Below are 26324 nucleotides of genomic sequence, written 5' to 3'. Positions count from 1 at the left end.
TTGTGGGATCCTTTTGCTTTTTAATTTAAGGCTGCTGCTGACTGCCGAGTCTGTTTTAGAAACTCCGCATACGTACTAATTGCGAGTTGCTTCTTCACTCTTTTTCAACGGGTTTTTGCTCAAGAATATTCATCACAAACATCATCTATTCTGTCCGTGCCGACTCAAAGATGCAGCCCCCACCATGGCTTGTGTGGTACAAGAAGCCTGATTATCGGGACATCAGGGAATATGCAACTGAAATCAGCTCCGGGAAGCGAGCTTTCAGTCCCGAACCACGCGGCAAGATCACGGTCCCCAGTCGTTTGAGGCTTGAAAGGATCTTGGCAAACAAAACATGTAAGTTGATCAGCTAATCGATGGGGGGTTTTTCTTGGCCGACAATCATATTCTAATAACTGTTGATGCAAACAAATAGGCAGCCCAATGTCATTTTACGACTTTTACATGTACTTGAAATATATTGAGTTTTCATCAGAAAACCTCGAATTCTATGTCTGGTATGGTCCTATCTCGCTTCTATGTTGTCTCGTCAAGGATTACTGACAAGAAAACTCTTTTAGGTTCAAGAACTACGAAAAAGCATACGAGAGACTAGGAATTACAGAAAAGGAAGAAGAGATTTTCCGTGCAACATTTGCAGACCAGACAGCTTCAGGTTCAGTCACTGGACAAGACACACGGTCGCAAGGTTCAATCAAGTCAGATTGGGATCCGGATCTGGGTATGTGACGACTGCACCTCATGCCGAACTCTTCATGGGCTAATCATGCAACCACAGGCGCCGACACCCTAGCACACATCTCCAAGATGATCAGCATGAACGTGGCCCTCAGCGCAAAGTCGCCCAGCGACAGCATGTGCCCCCTCGAGCCACCAAACGCAATGTGCTGCGACAAGGCCTCACGCAGCAGCCGAGAATGCAGAACCGCAAACACCACCTCCAACGCGTCCCCCTTTTCCGCTGAGAACATGTTCAACTCCAACCTCGGCCACGGCGCCGAACTGCGGGCCGTCGTCAAGACGTACCTGATGCCCGGGTCTGAGAAGGAACTCAACGTACCACCCGCAACGCGCGACGCCTGCCTCCGCGCAATCCAGCACTACATCGCCCGCAGCCAACGGGCATCGACGGCCAGCTCCGACAGCGGCACCGAGGCCCGTCATCTCTACTGCCACCCCGACCACCTCCGCCCCATCGCCGACCACGTCTACGGCCTGCTTAAGAACTGCTCCCACCGCAATTTTGTCCGGCTCGGCGTGTCCAACGGCACGTACGAGACCGTCTGCGTCGCCACCTCACTGGGCATAGCACTGACCACCTCGGGCTTCTTGTGCGTCCTGCTGCGCGCCCTGTACCCCTTTGTCGGGGCGCACACGCGCTGGAACGCCTTTGCACCATGGCCGCTCTGGTGGATCGGCATGGCCTTTATCCTGTCCGGGCTTCGCGGCAGCTGCTTCTTCCTGCTCCTGTTCTCGCGCCGGCAGCCGCTGCCGTGGGAGAGGTTCGACGACGACAACGTCACCAACAGCGAGAGGAGCGACGGGGCGAGGGGTGACAGGGCAGCAGCCGAGGCAGAAAACGAATCGGCGAGGAGTGGGCGGAGTGCCATCCTGCAGCGGCTGTCGAGGCTGATGATATTCGACCGCAAGCTCAAGGTTAAGGATTCGGCTCTCCGGCGGCTGCAAACAAAGATTGTTGTCCAGAGCTTGGCTGTAGGGGCTTTGTTTGCCAGTACTTGTGTTTTGGTGTTTATTTGGTTGCCCTGCTGGACTGAGAATGTGCAGCGTTAACAATGGGCGAAGGAGAGGATGGCTTTCGTTTATCGAGTGTGGGACTTGTTTCAAGGCTGTGTGTGTTTTCTTATGTTCTACCAAAATACCCCCATTTTGCATTTTCCTTTTTTTGTCGACACAGCCATTTACCAGAATAATAGGTGTATATATTTCAAATCGGTCACACTGTCGTTAGATAAACTATTTGTCTGTATTTAAGCTTCAGTCCGTGACTGGTTTCCCTCCATGACCCGCCCTATCCTTCCAGAGAGAATGTGGTCTGGCCGGTTGTTTGGTTCCACACGGCAAATGACAAAGACGACTGGTTCGAATTGCTATCCTCCAGAATGTACCACCAAGTGTTGCGCTGACCAAAGAGCTGCTGCCGTCCCACATCGTGAAAGTACTTCATGGCGTTTGCTGGTGTCGCCTCGGCGTTTAACAACTTGGGGCCGTCTAACCACCAGTCAGCACGTCAACATAAACACAAAAATAAAAAAAAAAGTAAAAAGAATCAGAAAATCCAGAGACAGACCATCGCAGAGAAAAGAAAGAAGCAGAGATAGGGTTTGTAACTTACTCGCAGGCCATCCAGTCTCGGTGACCCAAACCGGTCTCCCGCCCGCAGCACCAATGGTAACCCCCAAGGCGCCTTGAAACCGGCCCCCGGCTGCATCGATCCCGTTATCCTGACCGCTCGACTCCCAATACGGAAACGAGTTGTGCCCGACCCAATCCAACTGCTGCACCAGCGCTGCCGACCCATTCGACGCCCAAGAGTCAGGCGTGTCCACGTGCCCGATCGCCGCTGCAGCCAGCGCCGTACCCTGCAGCGCGGCCCGTGTCTGCTGCACGTACGCTACCAACTGATCGGCCGTAGCCCCCGCGGCGCACTGGGACACATTGGCCCCGCACGTACCGCGGGTGATGGAATCGGCGCGGTACATGTCCTCAGACCCGACGGCAACGCCGACCACCAGCCCCGCCAGCTGGGAGCCGTAGGTTGGGTCGGAGAGGGCGGATTTGAGGGCGTTGAGTTCCTTGGTGAATTCGTCTTGGCCTTCGCTGGCCCACAACCCAACCAGTAAGCTGGTGTTGGTTTCCACTGCGGCTTGGAAGGCGGAGATGGGCTTTGGTGTTTGTGCGCCTTCTGTGCCGCATTCTATGCTGGTGTAGATCCTGGCCGATGTGAAGTTGCCCGACGGGAGGGAGCGGGCGAGGTTGAAGAGGCGAGTGTAGTCGTCATGACCGCGGCAGCCGCCCGTGACGTTTTGGGCACCATAGTTGAACCCCTGGTGTATAATTGCAGAGATGTTGCTTTGGTTATCGGTTGTCATGGCTTGGATGCACGTCCGCGCAGAGGATGAGATGGTCGCCGCAATCGCGAGCGCGAGATTTCTGGGACGCATTTCTTTCCTAACGTGTTGGTGCGGTGGTAAAGTGTAAACTCGGTGGGTCGGTGGGCGGGCTGGGGATTTTATTTTTACAACTGACAGGCCGGTCTCTTGAAACTCTAGAGCCGGGAAAATGCCAGGTTTAACTGCCCCGATCGTTCCCTCCCCCACGGGTTTCACCTTGACAAGCCCCAGCTGTGCCATCCACAATGTCACTTGAGGTTTGACAAAGAGCGACATAAATAACAATGGCGAGTCACTACTATGGAATTAGGACCATTGGTAGTCTCGAATTCCCAGTGTTCAAGTGAAACTGGACCCCACCCCTTTTTTTTCCCAGCTTGTCGTAAACTACATGAGTCTATTTTAGGGAAAAAGAAAACCAAGAAAAGGGACACAGGAGTGAAAAGCATGAATTAATAAATCACGTAATCTAGTAACCTTCTATAACGAAAACTTAACATTTTCTACATCTAATTTTTTAAAATGGGAGACCATTGCTAGTAAAGTGAGTAAACTTTCATCAGAACATCTGTCACTACCTGTCCCACCCAAGTCCAGATCTAGTCTTATGCTGCTCTCGCTTCTCAATTCGGTCCCTCCCGTACCCGCGTGTATTTTCAACGCAAATCTACCATGACTTGCGATGATCGGCTTTCTTCAGGGTAGCCGGCTGCTTATCGCCAGCCCCACCACCTCCCAAACTCGCGGGACGCCCACTCCCTTGCACAGCAGCCGAATTTGATCCCTGGCCACCCATGCCAGTAGAAGTCCTCGCCAACGAGCCCTGAGCAGTGTCAGCCGTCTGCTTACCTTTTCCTTTGGAGTCTTGAGCCGCCGCAGCCGGCCCAGTCTGGTCCAGCTTATTTGGTGTGCTCGGCCTAGAGTTGCTCTGATTGGGAGAGCCAGGCGGCGTCAGCGGCAACTTATTCTGGGCCAAAGTCCCTGCGTTGTTAGCCGGGGGGCTTTGTTGTGTCGACGATCCGCCTGCGCGAGGAGGTGGCAGGACCTCATTCTGCTTGCCCTTGGCCGATGGCACGTTGAGACGTCCTTCCGGGATCGGTGCGGTAGGCTGCTGGCTTCCTCTACGTGATGGATCGGAAATAGGTAGCAGGGGCACTTGCTCCTGTCGGCTGCCCCGCTCTGCCGGTGGCGGAGTTGGCGGGGCGGCAGGTGCAGCGACATCCGGCAAGGGTTCGGGCTGCACGCCGGTGATTATGTAGTCGCAGCCCTTTTTGATGGCGTTGTCGAGGTCGGCCTCGGTCTGGGCATCAACCTGGACGTCCCAATTCTCCAGCGGGATACCGGTGACATGGTGGCGCCGCCTGTACATGTTGTACTGCAGCACAAACTTGGAGCGAGCCGTGAGTAGGTTCGTCTTGCAATGCTCGGTTGCCTTGTTCACCTTTCTGTTCTGGGCGGGATTGAAAGTGGAAGGGGTCGGCCTATTCACGTACGCGCTCTCGAGGTTGGCCCGCTGGGATTTCCAGTAAGCTGTGAAAGCATTGGGGCAGCGAGGGTCGTTGACGGTGCCCTCCAGGGTGGGTGAGATGACGGACGAAGCAGAGGATCCTGGCCCAGAAGAACTTGACGCTTGGCCTTGGGCGTCGGTCGCAGCTTTCTTCTTTTCCTTTTCTTTTTCCTTTCGATCCTTTTCCCACTTGTCCTCAAGCGAGGCGGCCTCCTTCAGCTTGTCCTCCCAGTTCTTATCGGCCGATTTGATCATGTCTTCCAATTTTGCTTGCTGTTTGCACCAGGTGGCCCCTGTGGTCAGTAAGAGGATACTTGGGCCGCTATGGCAAATATCATGTATGTTGTAGCTTGGGGAAGGGGGATAGAATCAAAGGATTTCTTACATTGAGACCTTGCTGTCGCAGTAGTATAAAGTATGGCACAGCGCAGACCATCGCACCGCGCAGAGTCGTGGAGGCCACCTGCCCCGCGTCAACTGCTACCGGCTCAGGTTGCGGTTGTGGGACAGGGGCGGGCGTTACATTGCCCAGCAGCAGAGATACCAAGGTAAAGTGGTTGAGGCGCATTGCGATGTGGCTGTTAATGAAAGCTTTTATCTCGGTTTGTTTCTGGTATTTCTTCTCTCGTAAAAGACGTAGTAGGATGTGTGTATGTCTATCTACACGATCCTAACTGACAAGAAAGAATTCAGAAACGCTTTCCTTCGTTATATTACATTCCACACTTCTGCGTGATCCAGAGATGATCAGTCCACTTACTAAAACACTCTTCGAGTACACTCATCTTGACCGCCCTTGGAGGCTGAACCGCGTTCAGGATACTGTACGATACTAAGGACTCGCCCATTTCACCTCCCAAGCCACACTCACAGCGTCAGTTACCGGACCACAAGGCCCATACAAGCTTACTGGCCGTTGACTGACTCCCAGTCTGCATGCAGCCAAGTCATCAGGCTTCCATTTTAGGTGTGTTGAAGTTTGTGTAAGGAATCCTGGACTCTTGGCTGCCCCCAAAATATAAATGGGTTGACATTGAAGGGGGCTATGGTTATGTTGGACGTACACACAATCAAAACCCTCGTCGTTTGCACGTGTCACCTGAGCCCTGCGTTATATGGTTCCTTAACCTGCAACCTAAACGGCGGGCCCCAGTAAGCCAAGCATCCATCCGGTAATCCGAACCGGTAAACATAGAGGGAGCCCCTCTTTGTAAGCCCTGAAGGGTATCATGCAGGTCGTCTAGTAACTGAGCTCCTCATTGTTGACACTTTACTCAGATAATCAGGTACCGATGTACCGAGACCATTCGGATATTTTCCTTTACAGCGTTCTCCGCCAGCGATGTCACGCATTAGCGTGTAGAATATTGGTGCCGAAGGAGGAACATGGGAATACACTAAACCCAAAACGGCAGCTGGGGTCGGAATGTGAGGCACGACTGATTTGACCCTGGGATGCTTGGTACTCTGTGGCTGGATTGCTGTTACTTTGCTAATGCGGTCAGGTAGATGCATCTAGCATACCAAGGCTCAACAATCTCGGTGGCGCATACACAAGCAGGGGGGTGCAATTGAATGAGGACGGTGAGGTTGATCAAGACCAAAGTCCAGCCATTCCAGGGAGAATTCAAACTTTGATAAAGTCTCAGTGCTGGACAATGCTCTTCATCCTGCACAACATCTTAGCTTCCCTCAAGCCATCTCCTGCTTTCTCCATTCTACAGCGTGCCAAGTTCTCATTGTTGCCTGGAGTTGCATTCCATCCAACCTTTTACCGAACGCTCTGATCACCGAGGTAGGTAGTCAGTCAAATCTCCACATACCGACTACGCTTCTCTCAATATTTGATGTTGAACAATCTGCCATTGACATCAAAGATTGACCGCATAGAATCGATCTTGGAGTACAGGTGTGCCTTGTACTTGTCGCAGATAGCTTCCTCGCGTCGCCAATCCCAAAGGCCGAGTGATTCCATATCGGCAAGGAATTTCATGGTGGCCTGCTGGTAATTGTCATAGGCCGCACGCACCCGCTTGTCGTCAAAGCCTCCAGCCTCCCTTGCAATCTGAAAGAGTCGCGACAGCTCGGCCTGATCCGAGATGATGTAGTTTTTGTCGTTCGAACGCTGTGATCCCAAAATTGGTAGGTTACATGTCAGTAGATGGGACCAGAACTGATAAAGGGGGCCCAGGAGTTGAGACATGAAGGAGGAGAGTCACTTACGTTGAATGGATTGGTGAACAAGATGTAGAGAAAGAATCCCGAGGTAAAGATGGCCCAAAAGATGGCTAACCAGTTCAGGATTTCATCTATTTCGTGCTCGATTGCACCGACGACCGCGTTGATCAGGTCAAACATTGTAAAAAGCGTGTGATTGGGTCAGGATTAAGGGGTCTAGGTTGATTGCTGGGGCTGCAAACAAAAAGACGAACAGGAGCATAGGTAGCTATTCCATGCAGTAGTGCACTAGTATTTTGTAGTGAAGTTAAAGGCATGAGGATTCCCGTGTCACTCGGATCCTGCGCTGTGCAGCCAACAAAAACTCCGGACAAATCCATGTTATGGAGGGTGGAACCGTGGAAGAGAGAGAGGATGTGCCAAAAATGCCCGCCTGCAGCTCGCCGGCTGCCTCCAACCCCAAGAATTCACCCTTGTCACACTTGCGCATCGCTTGGCATGTCAAGGATATTAGTGTGCCTAGCCCATCCTGCGACAGTGGTACCAAGCCCAATTAGGAGCCGCCTGTCACACACGTGCGAGGTGGGAATTTCGTAGATATCATTTGTCACGTTGATTGGACGGCCTTTTTTTCCGTCAGGATCTTTTGCATTGCCGAGACCATGGGCTATCCAACGAATGCCAAAACAAGTGCAGCTGTCTGTAGCGATTTCTGTTGTTTGAGCCACATATCCCCGCGATATTTTCAATCTGATGTTCAAACGGTATGTCTTTTCAGCCAAAACATAGCGACCAGCCCTCGGATTCCCAACTTCTAAGAGGTCAGAAATCTCCAGTCATTGCCCACCAAACTCAATATGGTGTTTACGCGCTAAAAGCTGGAGATCAAATGTTGGTGGCCCATGACCCGATACACCAGATCGTAAAGGCTACCCATGAGGACCCCTCCGGCATCAGTCGAGGCGGTCATGGCGTCTGAGATGTAAAACTCCCTGTACCGCGGTCGCGAAGATCTGCTGGCCGCCAAATCTTCTCGCACGCCAGCTGCTGCACCAGCATCCGTCGCCACGATGCGTCCTCTCGGAGGAATGCCTCGAGTTGTCGTGCTCGTCATCGCGCTGCTCCTCTTTGTTCTCTTCTTCTTTGCAGATGTCGTCATTTTTGTCTTTCGCCTTCTGACGGCACTTTTTTCCTTCAGTAACGTTTGGAGGCGGCCGTCTGGTCGTCTTCGGGACCAAAGACCTCACGGAATGGGTCGTGTCCCCGGATCCGAAAAGACGTCGCTCTACTTATGCCCGAGACCCAGGTCGCGGAACCTCAGCGCCAACTCCAAATAGTGGTTGCGTCGACGATTTGCAAGGCCCGCAACATCTTTGGTATTGTCGGCGCGCTCGGGAAGGAGATATATGGCCTACTGCAGTGCAGGTGGTTGTTTTATGGTCGCTATCCATCTGCGCGACACACAGCCTGGGCGAGAAGAAGGGAACGGACGAGATCGATGCTGACGAGAACTACTTCCAGTATCTCCAGGGTGTCGAGCACTTCGTTTTGAGCGTTACTAGGCTGGCCCTGGCGATTGTTTGGTGATTGGTCCCCCCTGCCTGCCCCCTCCCAATTTAGACTTGATTCTCGATATTAGGTGAAAATTTATGCATTTCTTTGTAAATTTGGACTTGTGAGTAAACTCCGCTCTCGATTAGATGTAGTCTGAGGGACTTTGGAGTCGCCAAGACCAGCTGCATGGTAGCATGTTTAATGCCGTTGCATTGGGTGCATTGGACGCCCGACCCGGTCTTTTACCAGGCTGTCCGGTACTTACACTGTCCAGGTGTGGCTCTGCGCTCAAGTCTACTCCAGCCACTGAAACGGAATCTACCATGGTTATATATACGCTGTGCCCAGTAAAACTTCTCTTGCAATTTAGAAACAAAAGCACACTTATAATTTGAATAAAAAGAAATTATAATACTTCACCGTTGATTCATTTGACTCACCTTGTACAGGGTTGGTGAAGAGGGATCTACCACTATAGCCCATTTATAATTAATTTATAATTTTAATTTAGTTTTTCTTATCCATGGCCTTGACCGAATTTGCCGTAACAGGAATCCGTGTGCTAAATAACGAGGTACCGAATTAATTAGCGTTGAATTTTTTTTTTTTTTTCTGTTTCATTTTCTATTTTACCGTGACCTTATTTAGACATATTTGTACTGAATTTACCAAAATAACGGTGAATGTGACCAACCTAAGTAAATCTTTATCCAGTTGGTAAAGTCAAACCCAATGAAAATTTTGGTCTCGAGGTCCACATTATTCTTAGGTACGAGATTAACTTTACTAAGTTGGTTACTTTTACTTTGACAACCCTTGCCTCATACAACCTGTCACACATCTTAGCTAAAATCTTCCAATAAAAAATTGTTATAAAGCTTCATGTCTGTCCGCTGAAATACATAGTATCAGTGCGTATCCTTCTACCAGTGGAACTCATCAGCAATAGCTGGAAAGTAAACTTCAAAATGCAGTTTAAAACCGCTGTCGTTATCGCTGCTTTAATGCAAACGGCTCTCGCTACCCCGGTGAACCTTCCGGACGGCCAGCATCGTCCCAGTATTCGAACAGACGTCGCCGATACATCCAGATTGGAATTGACGTCCAGATCTCTTGCCTCCTCCAATCTTAACGGTTGCAAGCAACCCCAAGGCAGTATCCGAAGGCGTTCCAAGAATCTCATTCGACGCAACAAGGGTACGTTTCATACAAAACTTGAATGCTTACCAAAGAAGTCCGTCATTTCGCATGCTAATCAAAGTGCTATTATAGTTCGTCAAGCTTTAAACAACATCAACTGGGGAAACGTGTGTACGACTGGGATGAATGCTGCACAACATTTTAAAGAACATCTTCGTCAACAAATGAATGAGGATGAAAAGAATCAAAAGCTTAAAGCTGAAGAGCAGCAGAGAAAGCCTGATGAGGTGAGGGAAAGAAGACCACCTTCGCCACCAAAGCAGGCACAGGTTGTAGCAGGGAGTACCCCTGGGGCAAGTTCACCTCCGTGGATGTCCTCACATTAACTAGATCTGAACACACCGCCCTGTTTCACAATCAACGACCATTCTACAATGGCTCAAACAAGCCCTCGGAATCATAATCTCATATATTGCCTCGAATGCCACCATTGCTGTTGGGAAGGAAGTTTTAATTACCATTGGCTGGGCAGTGGGACCTTGCAAACAAAGACGGCGAGGATAGGGAAAGGATGTGTAAATTAGCCTTTATGCTTCACTTAATGATTTAGAAATGGATGCTTTTGCGCTACTTCTATCTAAAGCTAACGGTGATGTACTAGGCTTTTGGGGCTGAGGTCCTACATAGGTGACTGAATCATTACGGTACGAATATTCGAACTACCCGCGAACATTTATACATATAGACAGTGCAAATAGAACTGGATTGATAGATTTTTGTTTGAATTACCACGAACAGGCAACTATCTCGAATCTTCCTGGTACTAATATTGTATAATTGCGTTTCAGCAGTATCCCATATTACCACGGAATCTGTTGTCGGTGACAGAGCTCTTTTGCCAAGATCTCGATGTAACTGCCGTTCTTTAGGATCTTCCTGCCTTGACGAATAACTATAGTGTGTGGCAATTTCCCCAGTGTGTATTGTTTGTGGGTAGAACATGTTTGGCGCCTGCGAAGCCACATATCGTATTTGTATAGAAATAGCGATCAGGGACCCACGTGATAAACACAGGTCCAAATGCCGATATAGCTAATTTTGCAAAACAGCTTTTGCAACGATTTTGTGCCGTCTTTAAATTATGGATAGCGCATTAACAACGGCCAAAACACCTATCACTCGTTTTTTCCGCAAGAAATACCATCCTTTCCGAGATTTACAATAGGGGTTAGCTTTGTGCTCAGAATACACAACCCGAGTTGCACTTGCGTTTAGTAGGCGCCATAACGTTATCCATTTACAAATAAAATATAGGCTTCGCAGGTCTTAGGCTTTTAGGCAATTTGTACCTAAAAGAAAACCCCCTGTAACGGTGTTCATCCGGTTGTGATTCAGTGAAATCTTGTTGTGGAATCACCACTCCTTGAATATAATCATTTCAGATCCTTCCCAAACTCAACATATTCACTTTCAAGACGAGGAAGTTTGAACTGAATTTTGGTCATAACAATCCACAAAAAGGGATCCCCCCCTTAAGAGCACGAGGGATACTTTGAATCAATAACTTTTCAGTTTAGCAAGGACACACGTTTCTGTGTCGCGAAGCATTGTGCTCGTACAGAACGATGACCATCGTGGCGCGTTTTGAAACATACTGCAAAGCCACCACCGCATAATGTATTGGTTTGGGGAGGAGGTATTCAAAACAGGCGGATGCAGCGAATGGTTGGGAAAACTTGGAAACTAGCCGCCAAGGTGTACATTCGGTCAAAGGTAAGAAGGCAGAGGCTTGGAGTATGGATGCGAGATGAAATGGAGTATCGTATAGCCACGAAACGATGCGTAGAGGACCCAATCTCGCAATACAGGGCATTCACGTGTATCCTAAATCTCATTGTCCTACCCCTATTCCATCTGAACAGGAAGTTAGGTCTCCCTGGAGTTGACCTGATCCGCTGATACTAAGTATTTGTTTTTTTCACCACAGTAACTATTATGGGTAGAAGACATATGTCTGGGTACTTCCACATTCAGTAAGATCTTCTTTAAAGTGCTGCCGGCTAGGAATACGAACCGGCCGAGCCCGAGTCATGGAACTCCGTCAAAGGCTTATCCCGAATTGCATAAAAGGATTGATTATAATTAGAAACGCAACTGTCAAAAATCCACCAAAAGATTTTTACGCATGAATCTTGCGGGCGGTAGATTCGCTCCCCCGCTGTCACACCAGATGACGTCGAATTGCTCGTGGGTGTCGCTCTCAAGTCCTTCACCCTACAGTCAATGTCAACTAACAAGACAGGATAGACGTTGATTGATCCGCACATTGTTGCGGCTTTGTACATATCCTTACCAACATGATCCTCAGCATATGCCGGAGAAAATCTTGAACAGGATTACCCTAGGCGATTTGCTTCCCGACAGCATGTCAACAAAGTGAACCCAATCATGAGATAGCAAGCTATGTTTCTGTCAATACGTGTGGTAAAGGTCAAAATCGAGTAGTTCAAATCCCGAAGACCTTTAAAAAAGGCGTTAAATGAGTCTAATAGTAAACTTGAGCAAATCTGTTCGGTGTGACACCATCGGGAAGGTAGTCAGGGATGTATATAATATGCAGGTTTATTTGCGCCCACGCAAGATTCACATTCGAAGGAAATCGACATCTAAATCAAACTTTCTCAAATTTGCTACCTCTATCTGCAGAAGAAACCAATGTTGGCAATCAGTTTGCTATAGTGTTACTTTGAGAAGTGAACACCCGAGAAAACGCTGCCACTGGATCTTTGTCTTTGCTGGTTGAACCTCAAAGAACAAAAAATCGGCGCTTGTCAGTTAGCTTTTCTCCTTACCTCTGGCAACGTACTTGGCCTCTATATTGACGGAACGCGTCGTTTACCGTCGCCTGAAGACGCATGGAAGACCGTTGAGGATCATCAGCCCTACAATAGGGACACATGGATTGTGGACGGTTGATAAGCCAACTGACCGAACAGGTCCTGCAGACAATGTGCTGGCAGCTGTACAGATGGCCAAAAGTCAGCTTCCTCTTATCGGCGACCGAGCTTGGCTCATCCGAATAGACGCTTTCACCGTCGGGGTAGGTGACACCGATGGGATCTCCACAAATCGCACATTCTACACTGGGAAGGGGGTGTGCATTGGAGTTTTTAACCCAGTTTACGAGATCCGGAAGGTAGTTCGTCGTGGGCCGTGCCTGCTGGGACGTGCGGTTGTTGTCTGTCCTAGCCCTCGAGGAGGACGAGGCTTGGTTTCCTGTAGGCTGACCGGAGGGGCTCATTGTGGCAAACTGACAAGGTCTGATAAGAGGCGTCTCTGCCTTTACAAGGACTACCTACTTACTATTATTTCCTTTTGGCGATCGGTAGTGATTTCGGTGTTGTGAAAGCTGTGTGTCCTTGAAGGTCTGTGTTGTTATTCGATAAGGAAACTCAGATGATGTTGGAGAGATCTTGCTGGTTCTTTTATGCTTCGGAAGTATCGTCACAATGCCCTTGTTTTTTTTCGGGATCACGAACAGTTGCTTTTGCTGACACAAAGATATGTTTGATGACAATGTCATTGTACGTCTACTATTGACGCTATTAGATGGGCATTTTGCCCGAACAACTCTGTAGAAATCCATTTTTGAGACTTTGAGGCGCAACCGAGAACAAAGGAAAGCAGGCCGAAGTAAAAACAAAAACAACAAAGTGAATCAACTCCAACAACCCAAGCCCAACAAAACAAAGAAAAATGAAACAATTCCACCACGAGCATTCGACTGACGACATTTGACAAAAGAAAAGAGAACCAATCGCGCCGAGTGGGTTCCTACGCGGTAAATTTTCTTAACTTTCCGTGGCGTCCCTTGCGGGAAGGCTTTTCGTCCGAATCATCAGTGTCGCTACCAGAGGTACCGCCACCCGACCCGGGCTCCGCCACAACCTTGCCCCTGGCTTGAAGCCTTCCAGGGGAGCCGCCGCCATGACCGTTGGGCTGACCGCCGAAATCAACATCGCTGCCATAACCAGAGCTACCGCCGCCTGACCGAAGGCTCGTACCAGATTTGCGCAGCGGCAAAGACCCTGCAGGGGAGCCGCCGGCATAATGGTTGGGCTGATCGCCAGAATAGTTGTCAACGCCGCTACCAGATGTGGTAGGGGGGAACTGGCCGCCTGGTCCCGTAGCCCTTTTCCCCGGCTGCCCGGGGCTGGTAGGGAGATTTATTGTGCCAGTCTCACCATTGACGCCCGAATCCTGGGAGAAGTGGACGGGGCGCCTCAAATTCATTATTCTCAGATTGCTGAGTGGGACATGGCGGTTCACCCCACGCAGCTTCTGAGGAGTCCTTTGGGACTCCTGGTCCGTGGGAGGAGTCGAAGGATTCGAAGGAGTCGGAGAAGTGGCCATAACGCCAGCCACGAGGTAGGGGATGAGAAACGAGATGAGACGCATGTTGAGACGAATAGATTCGAAATGAAATAAAGGGAAAACAAAAGACAAAAAAAAGAATGTTGGCAGGAATTGGAAAGAAATAACGCAACAAACAAAAAAAAACCAAAGACTCAAGGAAAGAAAAGCACACTAAGAAAGACTGATGGGAGGGTGATGGGAAAGAAGGAACGAGAAAACGCTACAAATGTCAGAATGATCAGTGTTATATAATTTCTTGTAGTGATCACCATCTCGGACAGTGCCTAACCGACAATTATCTGACTTGGATCAAGGGTTGTGAGTGAAGGGGATCGACTGCCTGGCAATTACGTGTGGCTTGGAAAGCGAGTCAAGCCTCTCTTCAGCCCTTACGGCTTGAGCCATGCACACACGAATCAAGCATCCCACAAACGCATGTAGGAAAGGTCGCCCTTGAACTCCCATATTAGATAATTAGATCGATCGTCGGCCCCATCCCTGGGTGTCCCATGCTAAAAAGATATTCTGGCAGAAAATATTATAGTAAATGACTGGATGCTATTTTTGTTACTCTGTGAAAGCAACCAATACCTTGCGCGCAGGCTTCGTGTTCTCCTGAGGATACGGAGTATTCCAGAATAGACACAATGCAAAAATTAGGTAAAGGTACCTTATTTATTTATTACCTTATAAGATGTCATGGGTGCCAGGTAACTTGATCAGTATGCAGTTTCCGCACTCATCCGGGTGCGGTTTGGTGGGGCGGTTTGATGGGGGGGGCTTCGGGCCATCCACCTACCCTGTACCTACCTGCCCAAATAGAGACAAAATTCGTGTCGCCTTTAATTTTATACTTTTATACAAGAGTAGCCCAGAAAATGGTACGCGACCCCAAGAGAATCTCCGTCATTGGACCGTTACTTCTACACGATTATGGCGTATTTTTGCGGGGGCTGTGACGTGTTATAGGTATTGTGCATCATAGATTCTCGATCAGCGTCATGATGTCATCACGATGCGCGTCGTTTTACGCGTCTACGAGACGCACATTAGAAGCAGACATGCAACATTTCTGTTGAATGTGTTTGTTTAATTATCGTCGTGATCCTTTCATCAACTGCAATATTTGATGGTGTTCTCAAAATAGTCCATTTATTCCATCCATTGATCAACCAGTTTCCAAAAATGACCCAAGTAACCAAGTCTTTTGAGGAGCACAACCTCATCCCGGACGTCCTGCCGGCCGGGACTCAAGTTCCGCACAACCTGGGAATCCACTGGCCCAAGGTGAATCTTCGAGCCCCTGGAGACCGGCTACACAGAGACGAGTTACAGGAGACTCCGACAATAACGACTGATCTCAAGGTAAGCCTGGTGACTACGTAATCTTAGCATACAAGTAACATTGAACAGCAGCATACTAAACCCAATATCTCGCACTAGCCATCAGAAGATGCAGACACACAAGAATACGTTCTTCTGATGGTCGACCCAGACCTGACCCACTACAACGACCGCACCTTTGGTCAGGTGCGCCACTGGCTGGTGCCCAAGGTGAAGGTGACCAAGGACGGCAACGTGACCATCAACCAGGCGGCCACCATCTCGCCCTACGTCGGCCCCGCACCACTGGCTGCGCACCTCGTCGTCGGCGAGTCCCGCCCCAGCCGCTACACCTTCCTGCTGTTCAAGCACAAGACCGCCGGTCCGCCCGCCGTACTAGACCCGGACACGCTGAAGGCGCACTACGAGGGCAACCCGGGCCAGTTTGGAGGCGAGATGCAAAACATCATTGACCGCATGGGCTTCGACACGGCTGTGTTTATGGCAAAGAATGGGCTGGAGGTCGTGGCGGGGACGTTTATGTTTGTCGAAGGTAACGTCAAGAGCAGCTTGGCTAATGCAGGCCTATTGGCTACTGGGGTGGCGCAAAAGGTGGCAGGGCAGTAATTTGCGAAAACTTCTGGTCCAGGTGTGTATGCTAGTTTTGTTATCGCCAAAGCTAAAGGCGAAGAGGTCCTCTTTGTTCGATAGCAGAGAAAGTCAGATGGTGTTTCCATCTCGATCGGCTTCAGCTGCTCAGGTATTATTAACATGTGAACAGTGGAATTCCAATGTTTATGCCTTGTTTAGATGTTATCGGACCACTGTTCTACACCGGCGTCTTGTTCCTGCATATGCCGCTTGAAGTGGGTGAGGACTGATGTGATTAACCCTCTTCTCCGCGAATCTAAAAATTGTTGAGAGGGAAAAAGACCCAACCTTTTCGCGCACGTGATTGAGTGACAGGTGAACGATGCATGTTCAGTTGACTTGTGATTGACTTTGAGGGGAACTGGCAAAGTATAACATCAGCCAGATTGGCCCAAGACATGGGCCGAATCATGATTCACCATTGCGCACCAAAGGATGCCCTCCGCCTCTTTGGAATTTGGGCTCCAACATGCAGCCATGCTTGAGGTTTGTCGAGAGTTTCGGCAATGGAAAAAAAACGAAACCTCGAGTCACATGGATGCGTAGTATGAACACAAACTATTTGTGCAGAAAATTATGAGAGCTAGAAGCATATTTGTAGGCCTGCCTTATGGACAAATTTTCTTTTCACCGGAAGAACCCCCGTATTTGTTCCGGCAACTTGGAAATAAAATGCCGTGGTCTGTCGATCCTGGTGAATAGTCTTCGTGGCTGCAAACGCACTGCTTGACGCGGCCAAGAAATCTGGAGCTCCCTTGTTGTCTCTTCATCCTGACAAAAGATTTCCATGGGCAATAAAACCTCCTCCTTGTTAGACTCCTGCCCGCGTTTTACCAAGCCTGGTGAGACCATGAGTAACAATCTCTGGTCTTCGCATAGGCTCTCCCCACTCTCAAGGACCATGATTCGGGGATCAACTGCGGTATTTGACCCCACCTCTCTGGTAAGCCACTGTATGGGTGTGATTCTTATGTGCATCTCCTTGTCGAGCGCAACAGCTGCATCAAAGATGCGCCCGATCTCCTCCGCGCAATCCTCCCAACTTAGATGTGGACTGAGTTGTCGGTCGGCAAGCCTCAACACTGACCTTGCCGCATCTTCCCGTTGTATCTGCAAGGTATGGTCTGCGTCCACAGTAACTGCCGCAGACTTGATGACAAGGTCAAACGTCTTGGCGCGCCAAGTTTTGAAAACCTCTGCCCTTTTAGCAGATGTTGACATTGGGTCACCAGGGGCTTCAAATCATTTTGTCAGCTTTCCAATGCGAGAAAAATAAGGTAGTGCATACATCCAACAGTTCCGTGAGCTTACCATCACCCAAAAGCGACAAGAGCGTCGTCAGCGGCTCTACAGCCCTGCCAGCCCAGAGGAAACGGCCAAATACGGTTTTCGAGAGATAGCACCAGATAAAACTCTCGATAAAAATGTAGAAGTCATCGGTAAACATGAGAATCTGGGCATTGAGCAACGTATCGTCGCCCATTCGCATGATCACTTGCCCGGGTCCGGGACCAAGTGGAAAGATATTGCGCCTCTCTTGTCGTAGCATTTCGACAACCGCGGGGTAACCCTTTCGCTTCATGAAATTCGTAGCGGCGAAGTTGCGAATCATGTACCTCAGCTGCTTCGTCTTGTCAATCAGGTCCTGATCTGACAGGTGCTGGGGTCCGCGCAGAGATGCATTGACCTTGCGCAGCTCGCGGGCCGCCGTCATCCAGTTTCGGTAGTTTAGCTTGGCTTCGCTGCTGGCGGACAGCCGTTTTTCCTTTTCCTCCTCGAGCCGCAATTGCAGGGTGCATATCCGTTGCTCGCTGTTTGATAGGACCGACGCAACTTCTTGAGTCCAGAAATCTTCCTTTTTCTGCATCAAGCCGACCTGCTCGTCAAGTCTTTGCTGTAACTGGGCGGTCTTGCTCATCTCCCACTCGAGGCAGCTTTCAAGTTGTTGGATTCTGTGTTCTGCAGCAGGCATCAACCACGCCAACTCGCAGTTCTTCATCGCCAGCTGGTTCTGGCAAAAGGTCAAGTCGGCAAGGAGATGCTCGTGCTCTGGACTGTTACAAAATATGCCATGGTTACATGCCGTAGGCGTCAATGCAATGAGGTCCTCATCGTCTTGTTCAAGCGGTGTAACATCTCGGTTAGCCATCATAGGAGGCTGTGCCCATGGCATCTGGCTGACTGGGACATTCATTCCGTGATCCTCTCCCATTGGCGACTGGATCACTGGGGACGCTTGTCGAGGCACAGCCGACGAAAATGTTTGGTGGACCGACTGGCTGCGGGCGAATTGGCCATGATGCTGGGAAGATTCAATTTTGTATGGCAGTTGGATGTTTGACGCTGGAGTTTCGACTTGGACAAAAACTGCATCATCCATAATTACGTCGTTGTCAGGGTGATTGGCCATGATGACAAGGAATCCAATGGTCGAGTGGCTGTTGGACAAAACAAAAGATGGAAGCGCAGCAGTAACCTTCTTTACCCAGATGTGGTGTGGTGATTCGTTCCATCAACTTTATAATTTCACGTGTGTTCATGCTCATCCTTCCCGAGCCGGTGCGGAGAAGATCAGGAGAGTTTTCGCGGCAGTTCATTAGGTTCCCCGGCTCGTCTCATTTGACTTTGGCACATGATATTTGTAGACTTGAATTTTGTTAATTTTTTTTCAGACAATTGCTGACTTCTTTTGTACACCAACGGACATTTGACATGTCTTCAACAAAGGCGAATGCAGAGGACTTGGTCGCAAATTCCTATGCTTAAAATATGTGTTGTGGCCGCCCCACGCGTTGATCGCTTGCTTTGTCTATACACCACCACTTTGATAGTCTGTCATAATGCCTTCAGTGACCATTCCCGTTCGGCTTAAACAGCCTCAACCTATCGAGGACACGGATGATGATTTTCTGGTTGTCGACGATCAGGATGGAATTCTGGTCATTGGAATTGACTTTGGCACAACGTATGTACCTCTCCCCCCGTCATGCGAAGCAATGAAATGTGCGTCTCTGATGCCGCGGAGTAACATAACAGCTTTTCTGGAGTAGCATGGGCCACTACGGAAGAGCTGGAGGATAACCCAAATGACATCAATCTCATCATGAACTGGCCCGGAACTGGGCGGGAGGAGAGCAAAGCACCTAGCGAGATCTGCTACAACGACAACGGCACCATCAGCTGGGGCTTTGAGGTTTCTCCAGAGGCCGATTCCATTCGCTGGTTCAAGCTACTCCTGCTGAAGGACGAGGATTTGGGCGATGATCTGAACGCATCACCACATCTCGCTCAATGCCGCGCCCTTCTCAAGCAGACCCAGAAATCGGCCATCCACGTTGTTGCCGACTATCTCCGCATGCTCTGGAAGCATACCATCGAAACCATAGTAAGGGCGCGTGGACAAACAGTCGTCGACTCCATGGTTATCCGGACGGTGATTACAGTGCCAGCAATCTGGAAAGGTTATGCTCGCCAAGCGATGGAGAAGGCGGCAAGAAAGGCCGGGATACTAGACAAGCGTCCGGCCGGGCCGACTGCTCTCGTCCTTGCAAATGAACCCGAGGCCGCGGCACTAGCGACGCTGATCGAAAGAGGCCGCAAACCAACTGCCAACAGTATTTATATCGTCTGCGATGCAGGCGGCGGCACTGTTGTGAGTTCAACTCCCTGTTTAGTCCCTCGCCTAGATGCCAGCAGGGGAAATTCGGAAGCTAAGAGGGTCTTGGTAGGATCTTATCAGCTACCAGATTGAACGCGTCAACCCAATCAGTATGAGGGAGGCGGTAGAAGGACAAGGTTCGATTCGACTGCAGTTTATCCCCAGCCAAACCGCTAATCCAGCTGCCACTCTTGACCTTTTAACCAATCTAACTTTATCATCCTCCAGGTGCTCTTTGCGGTGGCATATTCATCGACGAAGCATTCGAACAGCTTTGTAAGAGACAGTTTGGTAGCCAATGGAACTCCTTGAGCAAGACTGCGGCGAGAGACATCATCAGAGACGACTGGGAGTTTGGCATTAAACCGCAGGTCAGAAAAAACAGTGGTTTCAAGGCTTTTACGGTCAGAGTGCCTTCGGAAATAAACACGAAGTCGACGGTTGGCGTCAAGAGCGGACGCATGCACTTCCTCGGGTATGACTGTAGCTGCCAACAATGAAACGATGGATGGGAGCGGTTGACTAACTTTCTGACTCTTGTTTCCCTTTTAGCTCGGATATTGAATCAACCTTTGAAAACACCTGCCACCAAATAAATAAGTTGATACTCGACCAGCTACAAGGGATCGAAGCAGGCAGCGAGGTATATGCTTTTGAGCTCGCAGATTGGTGGTGAAGTAATGGAGTGTTAATTGTCCCGCAGATACACGTTATCCTCGTTGGCGGTCTGGGGTCATCCCCCTATCTGTACGACTATTTGAATGAGACTTGCACAGGCATTGGGGTGGGCATACTCCAATCGACCGGGACCAAGCCGTAAGTACTGATCCGGGGACCGGCGTTCTGGGAAGAAAGAACTTCTGTGTCGCTCACATTCTTCTTGTCAGTCGGACTGCCATATGCCGAGGAGCCGTCCTCAAAGGCTTCCTCGAAGATATGCAGCATCCTCAAAGCAGCGCACCAGTCATGGTCACATCAACGGTCTCGCGGACTAGCATTGGGCTACTAATGGACGTACCGTTTATCCATTGCGTTCACCTGGAGGAGGATAAGAAATGGTGTCCGCTGGAACTAAACTACAAAGCATCCAACCAAGTGAAGTGGTTTCTCTCCAAAGTAAGTTTATTGAGCCCATTATCAACAAATCCGCTTTTTTCCTTAGCGCTATGAATCGCCCAAGAGCCCAAGACACAAGCTAAGCTGTCATATACTGGTAAAGGGGCAAGACGTCCCAGACTGCAAGCCAGTGCGAGCCCCATTCTACCACCTCCTCTACCCCGAACAGTCACTTCGAGTGAGTCTGGACCTTGTCGAGTGCGAAAAGTCAGACGCCCCGATGCGCAAAACTTCAGCTGTGACGCCATTGTGCAATCTCAGCTTCAAGGTCGATGTGCAACGTGAAGATATTCAGGAGTTCATAAACTCAAACTGCGCAAAGTATCATAAACTTTCCTTTGAGGTTGAAATGGTGCCGGTGGGTGCTGCGGTAGAGTTTGCCGTCTACGTCTGTGGTAGGAAGCAGGGCGCGAGGAATGTCAATGTTCGTTTTGACTAGGACAACGTTGTCCATAGGATGTGAGTAGATTAGTCCAGGAAGGACTCGAGATGATGTCAAGTAAATGTCAAAATTGATTTCATGCTATTCCCAATTATTATGGTGCGAGATGCCAAAAACGGTTGTACCGGTAATTATTCGTATTGTAAAAGTAGAGATTTGTTGGTGTACGTATTACAGAGATTTACATTGGTAGAATAACCACACCCAGAAGAAATGACAATCCGATATCAAATGATTCCACCCAACCTTCAACAGATGTTCCATAGATTCACCTACAAAATTAATAATTAGTTATTCCAAGCTGACCACTAACTTCTGTGCCGAAATCTTGCCTTCCATGCCTCGATCCATGGCCTTCTGCAACGACCCCAACCCCCTGCCAATCACAAGCGGAGCCGGCTTTGCTTGAAACGAGCCCGCTGCGAGCGCCGCAGGAAGGAACTCGTTAAAGATAGCGGCGCCGATGTGGTTTTGCTTGATGCTGCCGCCGAGAATGAAGTTGGCCGTGACACCCGCAGGAGGCGTCACATCCCTCAGTGGATTCGCCAACGCGACTCTTCTGCTGCCCTGAACCTCGCTCCTGCTGATCAGCTCAAAGATTTGTCCGAATGAACTCTCGTGGATGGCGGCAGCGCCCGCAAAAGTCCTGTTCTCGAGCGCCGCCGCCATCTCGGCCACGAGGTTCGGGCTCCTGTAGTCAAAGACCTTTGCTGCGCCCAGCGACTTGCACAGGTCAAAGTTGTGCGGCGAGCTGGTGGTGAAGACTTCGTAGCCCGAAGCCGCGGCCAGCTGCACCGCGTTGGCGCCGACGCTGCTCGCGCCGGCCCAGATTACCACCGTCTTCTTTTCTTGAATGTTGCCACCGTCGCTGACCTTGGGGAGAGCGAGACCCAAGCCATCTGATTCGTAAAGCAAGCCCGCGGCGGTTGCCAGCCCGAGCGGCAGCACTGCGGCGTCTGCGAACGGCAGCGTGTCCCGGATGCAAGTGACCAGGTTCGCCCCGACAACGACGTACTCCTGGAACGCACCTTCACGCGCGGTGAAGCCTGCAGCCAAGGCGAGCACACGGTCTCCTGAGGTGAAGGAAGCGACGCCCGAGCCAACTTCGACGACGGTGCCGGCAATGTCGAAGCCCGGTATGAAGGGGTATTGCAGCCAATTGAAGAGGTGGTCACCTAGGGCCTGGGTCATCCAGTCGATGGGGTTGAGGGCCACGGCGGCGACTTTGATGATCAGCTCGCCATCCCCTACCGTTGGGTAGTCGACGGCCTCGATGCGCATTGGCTTGGCGCGGGCGCTGGGGAGCAGGGCGGCCTTGTTGGTGGGAGGCATTGTGGAAGATGGGGGAGTGAAATGGTTTTAGGCTCTTCTTAGGTGTGTTTGCTCAAGGAGGCGAGGGCTGAGGGGATTACGGTTGTTGGGGTTAGGACAATGATGCTTTGTTGCCGCCAAGATATGAAGGCAAGATGAAAAAAAGAAAAATATTATTGTAACATCTTGAGCTAAAGACGCTTGACAATGGCCGCCGGTAGCACGATATTGATTTATAATCTATTGCTGCAACAGCGGACGGTATCACCCAGTATCGGGATGACCGAACCAAAATAAAGTCCGCTATATCCTATATCCGCCACATGCAGCAGCGTGCGTCTTATGCCCGCCTCAGGGATTTAGCCGGATCTATCGCGGGGACACACTTGCAGCAGATGAATTTCACGCTGGGTGAAATTCCATGCGCGAAAGACAATCCGCCTCAAAAGATATGTCCTTTGATCTGTGGTTGAAAATGGTGTTCGTTCCGCTTGAGTAATCCCATAGATCTTGCAAATAGTTCACGATAGCACGCTACTTGTACCGGAACCCCTCGCGGCGACTGGTGTGAATTTACACATCATAGGGCCTTTCTGATACGATATGTACGTCTTTTGGCCTACGATCCAGTCTTCAGACTCGGGGCAGACAACAACATCAAAGTGCCAGATGACCTTGGCAACAAACATTCGAAGCTCAGCCCAGGCGAGACTATGATTGTGAGAGCAGCAGTGTCAGCAAATAGAAAAAAAAAAAAAAAAGACCATAAAGTCATTTGAACACCCAAGATTATACATACTCCTTCCCAGTGCACGAGCGTGGCCCAACCGAAAAAGGCTGTACAACCTGTCTGCGATCCCCAGCGAACTCAGGGTCATCCGGATTAAGCCATCTCTCAGGTAGAAACTCGCCTGCTCGAGTAAAATTAATAGGACTGTTGAAGGCGGCCGGAGAATGGTATGCAACTCTGGTCTGCAATTGGGAACAAGGATTACGCATGTCAGTCTCCATCTCATCGACCGGTGTGGAAATGTAATTCTTGACCAAAGTAGCGCCGCACTTACACCAGCGGGGACATATTCACCGCAAATAGTAGCACCCCCTTCGGGCACAACGCGTGGTGTGATGCCGCCCGGCATGTACATTCGCAACCCCTCCTGCAAGACAGCGTTGAGATACGGCAACCGCACCAGGAGACCAGGGTCGTTGTGAACCTCCTCACTGTGACGAATCGTCGACCTGATCTCAAGAGCCAGCTTGTCGTGCACGTGGCGATTCGCCTTTTGTCCCAGGTAGTACATAACCCCGCACAAGACGGTCGCCGACGTCTCGGTACCTACAATCATCAGCATGCTGGCGGCGACGTGCATGTCGTCGCGCGTGAGGCCCTTGACTCCTTTCCCCCTCTTTTCACTCTGCTGCTGTCTTCCAATCACAAAGCTCCAAACGTCGGGTTTGCCTGCCTGTTCGGGTTTCTGGTCCAGTCGTCGATCGACCAGCTCGGAGGCGAGTCGATAGTGTGCACCGACGATGCCCTTCATCGGCCCTGTGGCAAGCGCGTGCAGTAGGGACCCGAGCAGGGGGACTTGCATCAGCACGGCCGTCAACACCACCCATCTGAGGCCGCTGAGCATGGCGTGAACCCAGCTCACGTACTGTGGGTTACCATCGAGCAGACCCAGCGAGTGTCCAAAGACCAGCTCGCTCATCATATCGACAGAGTAGTAGGTTGCCAGTTCGGTGACGTTGATGTTGTCCCCAGCAGCGTGCGACTCGGTCAGACGAGCGACGACCAGATCGGCGTGGCTGGCGATAAGCGGGTGTTGCGCTTTGAGGGCGACGTTGGTGAAGGCTGGCTGGAACAAGCGCCTGAATCGATCGTGGTCGTCTTTTTTCGACATTATGGTCATGGATTCGACCGTGGACCCGCCATCATGGCTTTTGTTTGGTACTGGGCTTGACTGTGCCTTTTGGGCGACACCGAAGAACTCCTTCTTCATCTCACCCTCTCCTGATATCTGGAGCACATCTGAGTAGAATCGTGCTATTCGCATTTGGCCTTAGCAGCATGTTCAACCCCGTGAAAAGTACTGCACGACTTACGATCAATGTACGACAGCTCATTGGGGGCCACTCGCACGATTTCACCATACTTGAGATGTAAATCTTTTGCAGATTCGGAAAATGTGCCTCGGAGAAGCTTAACATCCTTCACGAAGCGTGTGGCGGCGTGGAGTTTGCATCCCGGAAATTTGCTCAAGGGGTGGAAGAAAACGTTGTATGCAGCGTTCAAGATAACCTTCATAAGTTCAGTGATTGTAAGTCAAGCCGTTGGGTGTGGGACTCACATATACAATGTACACGCCAATTCCAACCAGTGCCAGGTTCGAGGTTTCCAAGCCGAGCATCGTGTCATTGATTTCTCCCGTTCTCACTCCTTTCGAACTGGGTAGTAAAAAGGCGAAATAAGGAGGAACGAGTAAAGACCTTAATATTTGAGAGCTGTACGATTTACAAGACGATAGTCGCTTGGTATGATTAAGTTGAAACAGAACGGACACCCGAAACTCGATCGCGAGTCTTTTCAAGTTGGCTACTCATGCCAATCGCATTATCATGGCACCATCGTCACAAACGCGAGTCGACCCGAATGATTCTTTTCTAGACCTGTGTAATCCTAGGTTACTAAATCGTTGACAAAGTCAAGCCATCGATGAGCGTTCAAAGGCCTGGACAAATATTGCCTTTTTCGTGTCTCGTTCCCAATATTGCGCGTTTCACATGTCCGAATCTTAGGCGTCAGCCAATGTCGTCCTTTGTTGTGGCCAAACAAGTGGCTTATTTCTTGCCATTAATTCTTAACTGTAATTGACAGGATCAGGCTTAGGTTTGTCCTTGCAGTTGTACGTCTTCTTGTCGCCCCTAACAGTAGCCTCAGTAACCTTGCAGATTTCGCAGCTGAATGAAGAGTTGGCATTCCCATCCTCGGATCGAGAGAAAATCTTGGAGATGGAGGAACAGTCATGGTGATGGCCACCTGGAATTGGGAGGGCCGCAGTACCGACGGCTAGCAGGCCAATGACTTGAATAAAACTGGATATTTGCATTGTAAAAGTGGTTGGATAAATTTGAGGAACAAGTGATGAAAGAATGGTGAAGGCGATGATTAAAGGGGGAGGAAGGTTCATGCCAGTGAGTAGAATTGAACTTTATTTAAACAGGGCGTTGGTGGCCTTCGCTCGAATTTACCCCCGGATGACTTAAAATAAAGGTGTGGTTATCCGTATTTTACAACAACAGATTGAACAAATCACAGCCGGGTGGATACCTATACAGCACTAATTAATATAGGTAGATGACGCCACGGAAAGCCATATAAAGGTTTCCCATGTGCCCACCTGACCACCTGCACAGGACCCAAAATTTAAACACGGGCGCAACGGTTATCTTTTGCACCATTGTTTGCATTGTTTTAATTTCAGGTGGACCCGCGTACGCATAGGATACATTCAGACAGGGTTATCAACATACTTGATAACAAATACCATTATCGGTTATCATAATTACGCCTGCTCCTGTATAGTAATTAAAAGGTGCGGAAAAAGGTACAAAAGATCACCGTTACGACCGTGCTAAACAAATTCAAACTCGTAGGTGGTCAAGCGGTATGTGCGAAGCTTTTATATGGCTTTTTAGTTATTGAGTATTTTGTATTGAAAAACGAAACGCACTGTAAAGGTGGATATCCACGCGGTTGTGATTTATTCGATTTGTCGTCGTGGAATAACCACACCCATCATCTATCACTGTCTCATGGCATTACCGCATAATCACAATTTTGAATGTTCCAAATATACTTCTTAGCATTTACGATTTATTGCCCAGAAGAGATAA

The 26324-nt window shown here is 49.8% G+C and overlaps 13 protein-coding genes across 13 annotated transcripts; 4 read left to right on the top strand and 9 right to left on the bottom strand.

Moving 5' to 3' along the window:
• Nucleotides 1-170: 170 nt before the first annotated feature.
• On the top strand, nucleotides 171-1794 carry PgNI_11097 (uncharacterized protein; the record flags this gene model as incomplete). Its single annotated transcript, XM_031131071.1, has 4 exons — nucleotides 171-339; nucleotides 419-500; nucleotides 564-724; nucleotides 782-1794. 4 exons carry the CDS (start codon nucleotides 171-173, stop codon nucleotides 1792-1794), a joined length of 1425 nt encoding a protein of 474 aa, XP_030979901.1.
• A 238-nt stretch (nucleotides 1795-2032) lies between these two features.
• On the bottom strand, nucleotides 2033-3185 carry PgNI_11096 (uncharacterized protein; the record flags this gene model as incomplete). Its single annotated transcript, XM_031131070.1, has 2 exons — nucleotides 2033-2232; nucleotides 2357-3185. The coding sequence occupies 2 exons, from the start codon at nucleotides 3183-3185 to the stop codon at nucleotides 2033-2035; spliced, it is 1029 nt and encodes a 342-aa protein (XP_030979900.1).
• Nucleotides 3186-3801: 616 nt separating this feature from the next.
• Nucleotides 3802-5209, bottom strand: PgNI_11095 (uncharacterized protein; the record flags this gene model as incomplete). Its single annotated transcript, XM_031131069.1, has 2 exons — nucleotides 3802-4914; nucleotides 5027-5209. The coding sequence occupies 2 exons, from the start codon at nucleotides 5207-5209 to the stop codon at nucleotides 3802-3804; spliced, it is 1296 nt and encodes a 431-aa protein (XP_030980154.1).
• Nucleotides 5210-6330: 1121 nt separating this feature from the next.
• On the bottom strand, nucleotides 6331-7065 carry PgNI_11094 (uncharacterized protein). Its single transcript, XM_031131068.1, has 2 exons — nucleotides 6865-7065; nucleotides 6331-6766 (listed from the first exon to the last, which is right to left on the bottom strand). Exons 1-2 carry the CDS (start codon nucleotides 6997-6999, stop codon nucleotides 6479-6481), a joined length of 423 nt encoding a protein of 140 aa, XP_030979902.1. The 5' UTR covers nucleotides 7000-7065; the 3' UTR covers nucleotides 6331-6478.
• A 625-nt stretch (nucleotides 7066-7690) lies between these two features.
• On the bottom strand, nucleotides 7691-7978 carry PgNI_11093 (uncharacterized protein; the record flags this gene model as incomplete). Its single annotated transcript, XM_031131067.1, has 1 exon — nucleotides 7691-7978. The coding sequence occupies one exon, from the start codon at nucleotides 7976-7978 to the stop codon at nucleotides 7691-7693; it is 288 nt and encodes a 95-aa protein (XP_030979904.1).
• Nucleotides 7979-8110: 132 nt separating this feature from the next.
• PgNI_11092 (uncharacterized protein) lies at nucleotides 8111-8406 on the top strand (the record flags this gene model as incomplete). Its single annotated transcript, XM_031131066.1, has 2 exons — nucleotides 8111-8244; nucleotides 8286-8406. 2 exons carry the CDS (start codon nucleotides 8111-8113, stop codon nucleotides 8404-8406), a joined length of 255 nt encoding a protein of 84 aa, XP_030979903.1.
• A 3955-nt stretch (nucleotides 8407-12361) lies between these two features.
• PgNI_11091 (uncharacterized protein) lies at nucleotides 12362-12814 on the bottom strand (the record flags this gene model as incomplete). Its single annotated transcript, XM_031131065.1, has 1 exon — nucleotides 12362-12814. The coding sequence occupies one exon, from the start codon at nucleotides 12812-12814 to the stop codon at nucleotides 12362-12364; it is 453 nt and encodes a 150-aa protein (XP_030979906.1).
• A 533-nt stretch (nucleotides 12815-13347) lies between these two features.
• Nucleotides 13348-13971, bottom strand: PgNI_11090 (uncharacterized protein; the record flags this gene model as incomplete). Its single annotated transcript, XM_031131064.1, has 1 exon — nucleotides 13348-13971. The coding sequence occupies one exon, from the start codon at nucleotides 13969-13971 to the stop codon at nucleotides 13348-13350; it is 624 nt and encodes a 207-aa protein (XP_030979905.1).
• A 1143-nt stretch (nucleotides 13972-15114) lies between these two features.
• On the top strand, nucleotides 15115-15879 carry PgNI_11089 (uncharacterized protein; the record flags this gene model as incomplete). The annotated part of the gene is made up of 2 exons (XM_031131063.1): nucleotides 15115-15294; nucleotides 15373-15879. The coding sequence occupies 2 exons, from the start codon at nucleotides 15115-15117 to the stop codon at nucleotides 15877-15879; spliced, it is 687 nt and encodes a 228-aa protein (XP_030980443.1).
• Nucleotides 15880-16530: 651 nt separating this feature from the next.
• Nucleotides 16531-18313, bottom strand: PgNI_11088 (uncharacterized protein; the record flags this gene model as incomplete). The annotated part of the gene is made up of 2 exons (XM_031131062.1): nucleotides 16531-17138; nucleotides 17215-18313. 2 exons carry the CDS (start codon nucleotides 18311-18313, stop codon nucleotides 16531-16533), a joined length of 1707 nt encoding a protein of 568 aa, XP_030980444.1.
• Nucleotides 18314-18743: 430 nt separating this feature from the next.
• On the top strand, nucleotides 18744-21116 carry PgNI_11087 (uncharacterized protein; the record flags this gene model as incomplete). Its single annotated transcript, XM_031131061.1, has 8 exons — nucleotides 18744-18868; nucleotides 18940-19555; nucleotides 19632-19698; nucleotides 19790-20036; nucleotides 20114-20204; nucleotides 20265-20377; nucleotides 20449-20677; nucleotides 20781-21116. The coding sequence occupies 8 exons, from the start codon at nucleotides 18744-18746 to the stop codon at nucleotides 21114-21116; spliced, it is 1824 nt and encodes a 607-aa protein (XP_030980262.1).
• A 294-nt stretch (nucleotides 21117-21410) lies between these two features.
• PgNI_11086 (uncharacterized protein) lies at nucleotides 21411-22451 on the bottom strand (the record flags this gene model as incomplete). The annotated part of the gene is made up of 1 exon (XM_031131060.1): nucleotides 21411-22451. The coding sequence occupies one exon, from the start codon at nucleotides 22449-22451 to the stop codon at nucleotides 21411-21413; it is 1041 nt and encodes a 346-aa protein (XP_030980446.1).
• Nucleotides 22452-22951: 500 nt separating this feature from the next.
• On the bottom strand, nucleotides 22952-24735 carry PgNI_11085 (uncharacterized protein; the record flags this gene model as incomplete). The annotated part of the gene is made up of 4 exons (XM_031131059.1): nucleotides 22952-23141; nucleotides 23230-23402; nucleotides 23495-24474; nucleotides 24534-24735. 4 exons carry the CDS (start codon nucleotides 24733-24735, stop codon nucleotides 22952-22954), a joined length of 1545 nt encoding a protein of 514 aa, XP_030980445.1.
• Between the last annotated feature and the right edge of the window lie 1589 nt (nucleotides 24736-26324).

This window comes from Pyricularia grisea, chromosome VII (assembly GCF_004355905.1).
Source record: "Pyricularia grisea strain NI907 chromosome VII, whole genome shotgun sequence".
NCBI lineage: Eukaryota > Fungi > Ascomycota > Sordariomycetes > Magnaporthales > Pyriculariaceae > Pyricularia > Pyricularia grisea.
The sequence above is the reverse complement of the archived record's forward strand: the minus strand, read 5'-3'. Positions and strand labels throughout refer to the sequence as shown.

Coding starts and splice junctions, on each gene's coding strand:
- PgNI_11094 (XM_031131068.1), bottom strand. CDS start 6,999: ATGTTTGACCTGATCAACGCGGTCGTCGGTGCAATCGAGCACGAAATA. Junction 6,767..6,864: donor TGTTCACCAATCCATTCAAC/GTAAGTGACTCT, acceptor TTGGGATCACAG/CGTTCGAACGACAAAAACTA.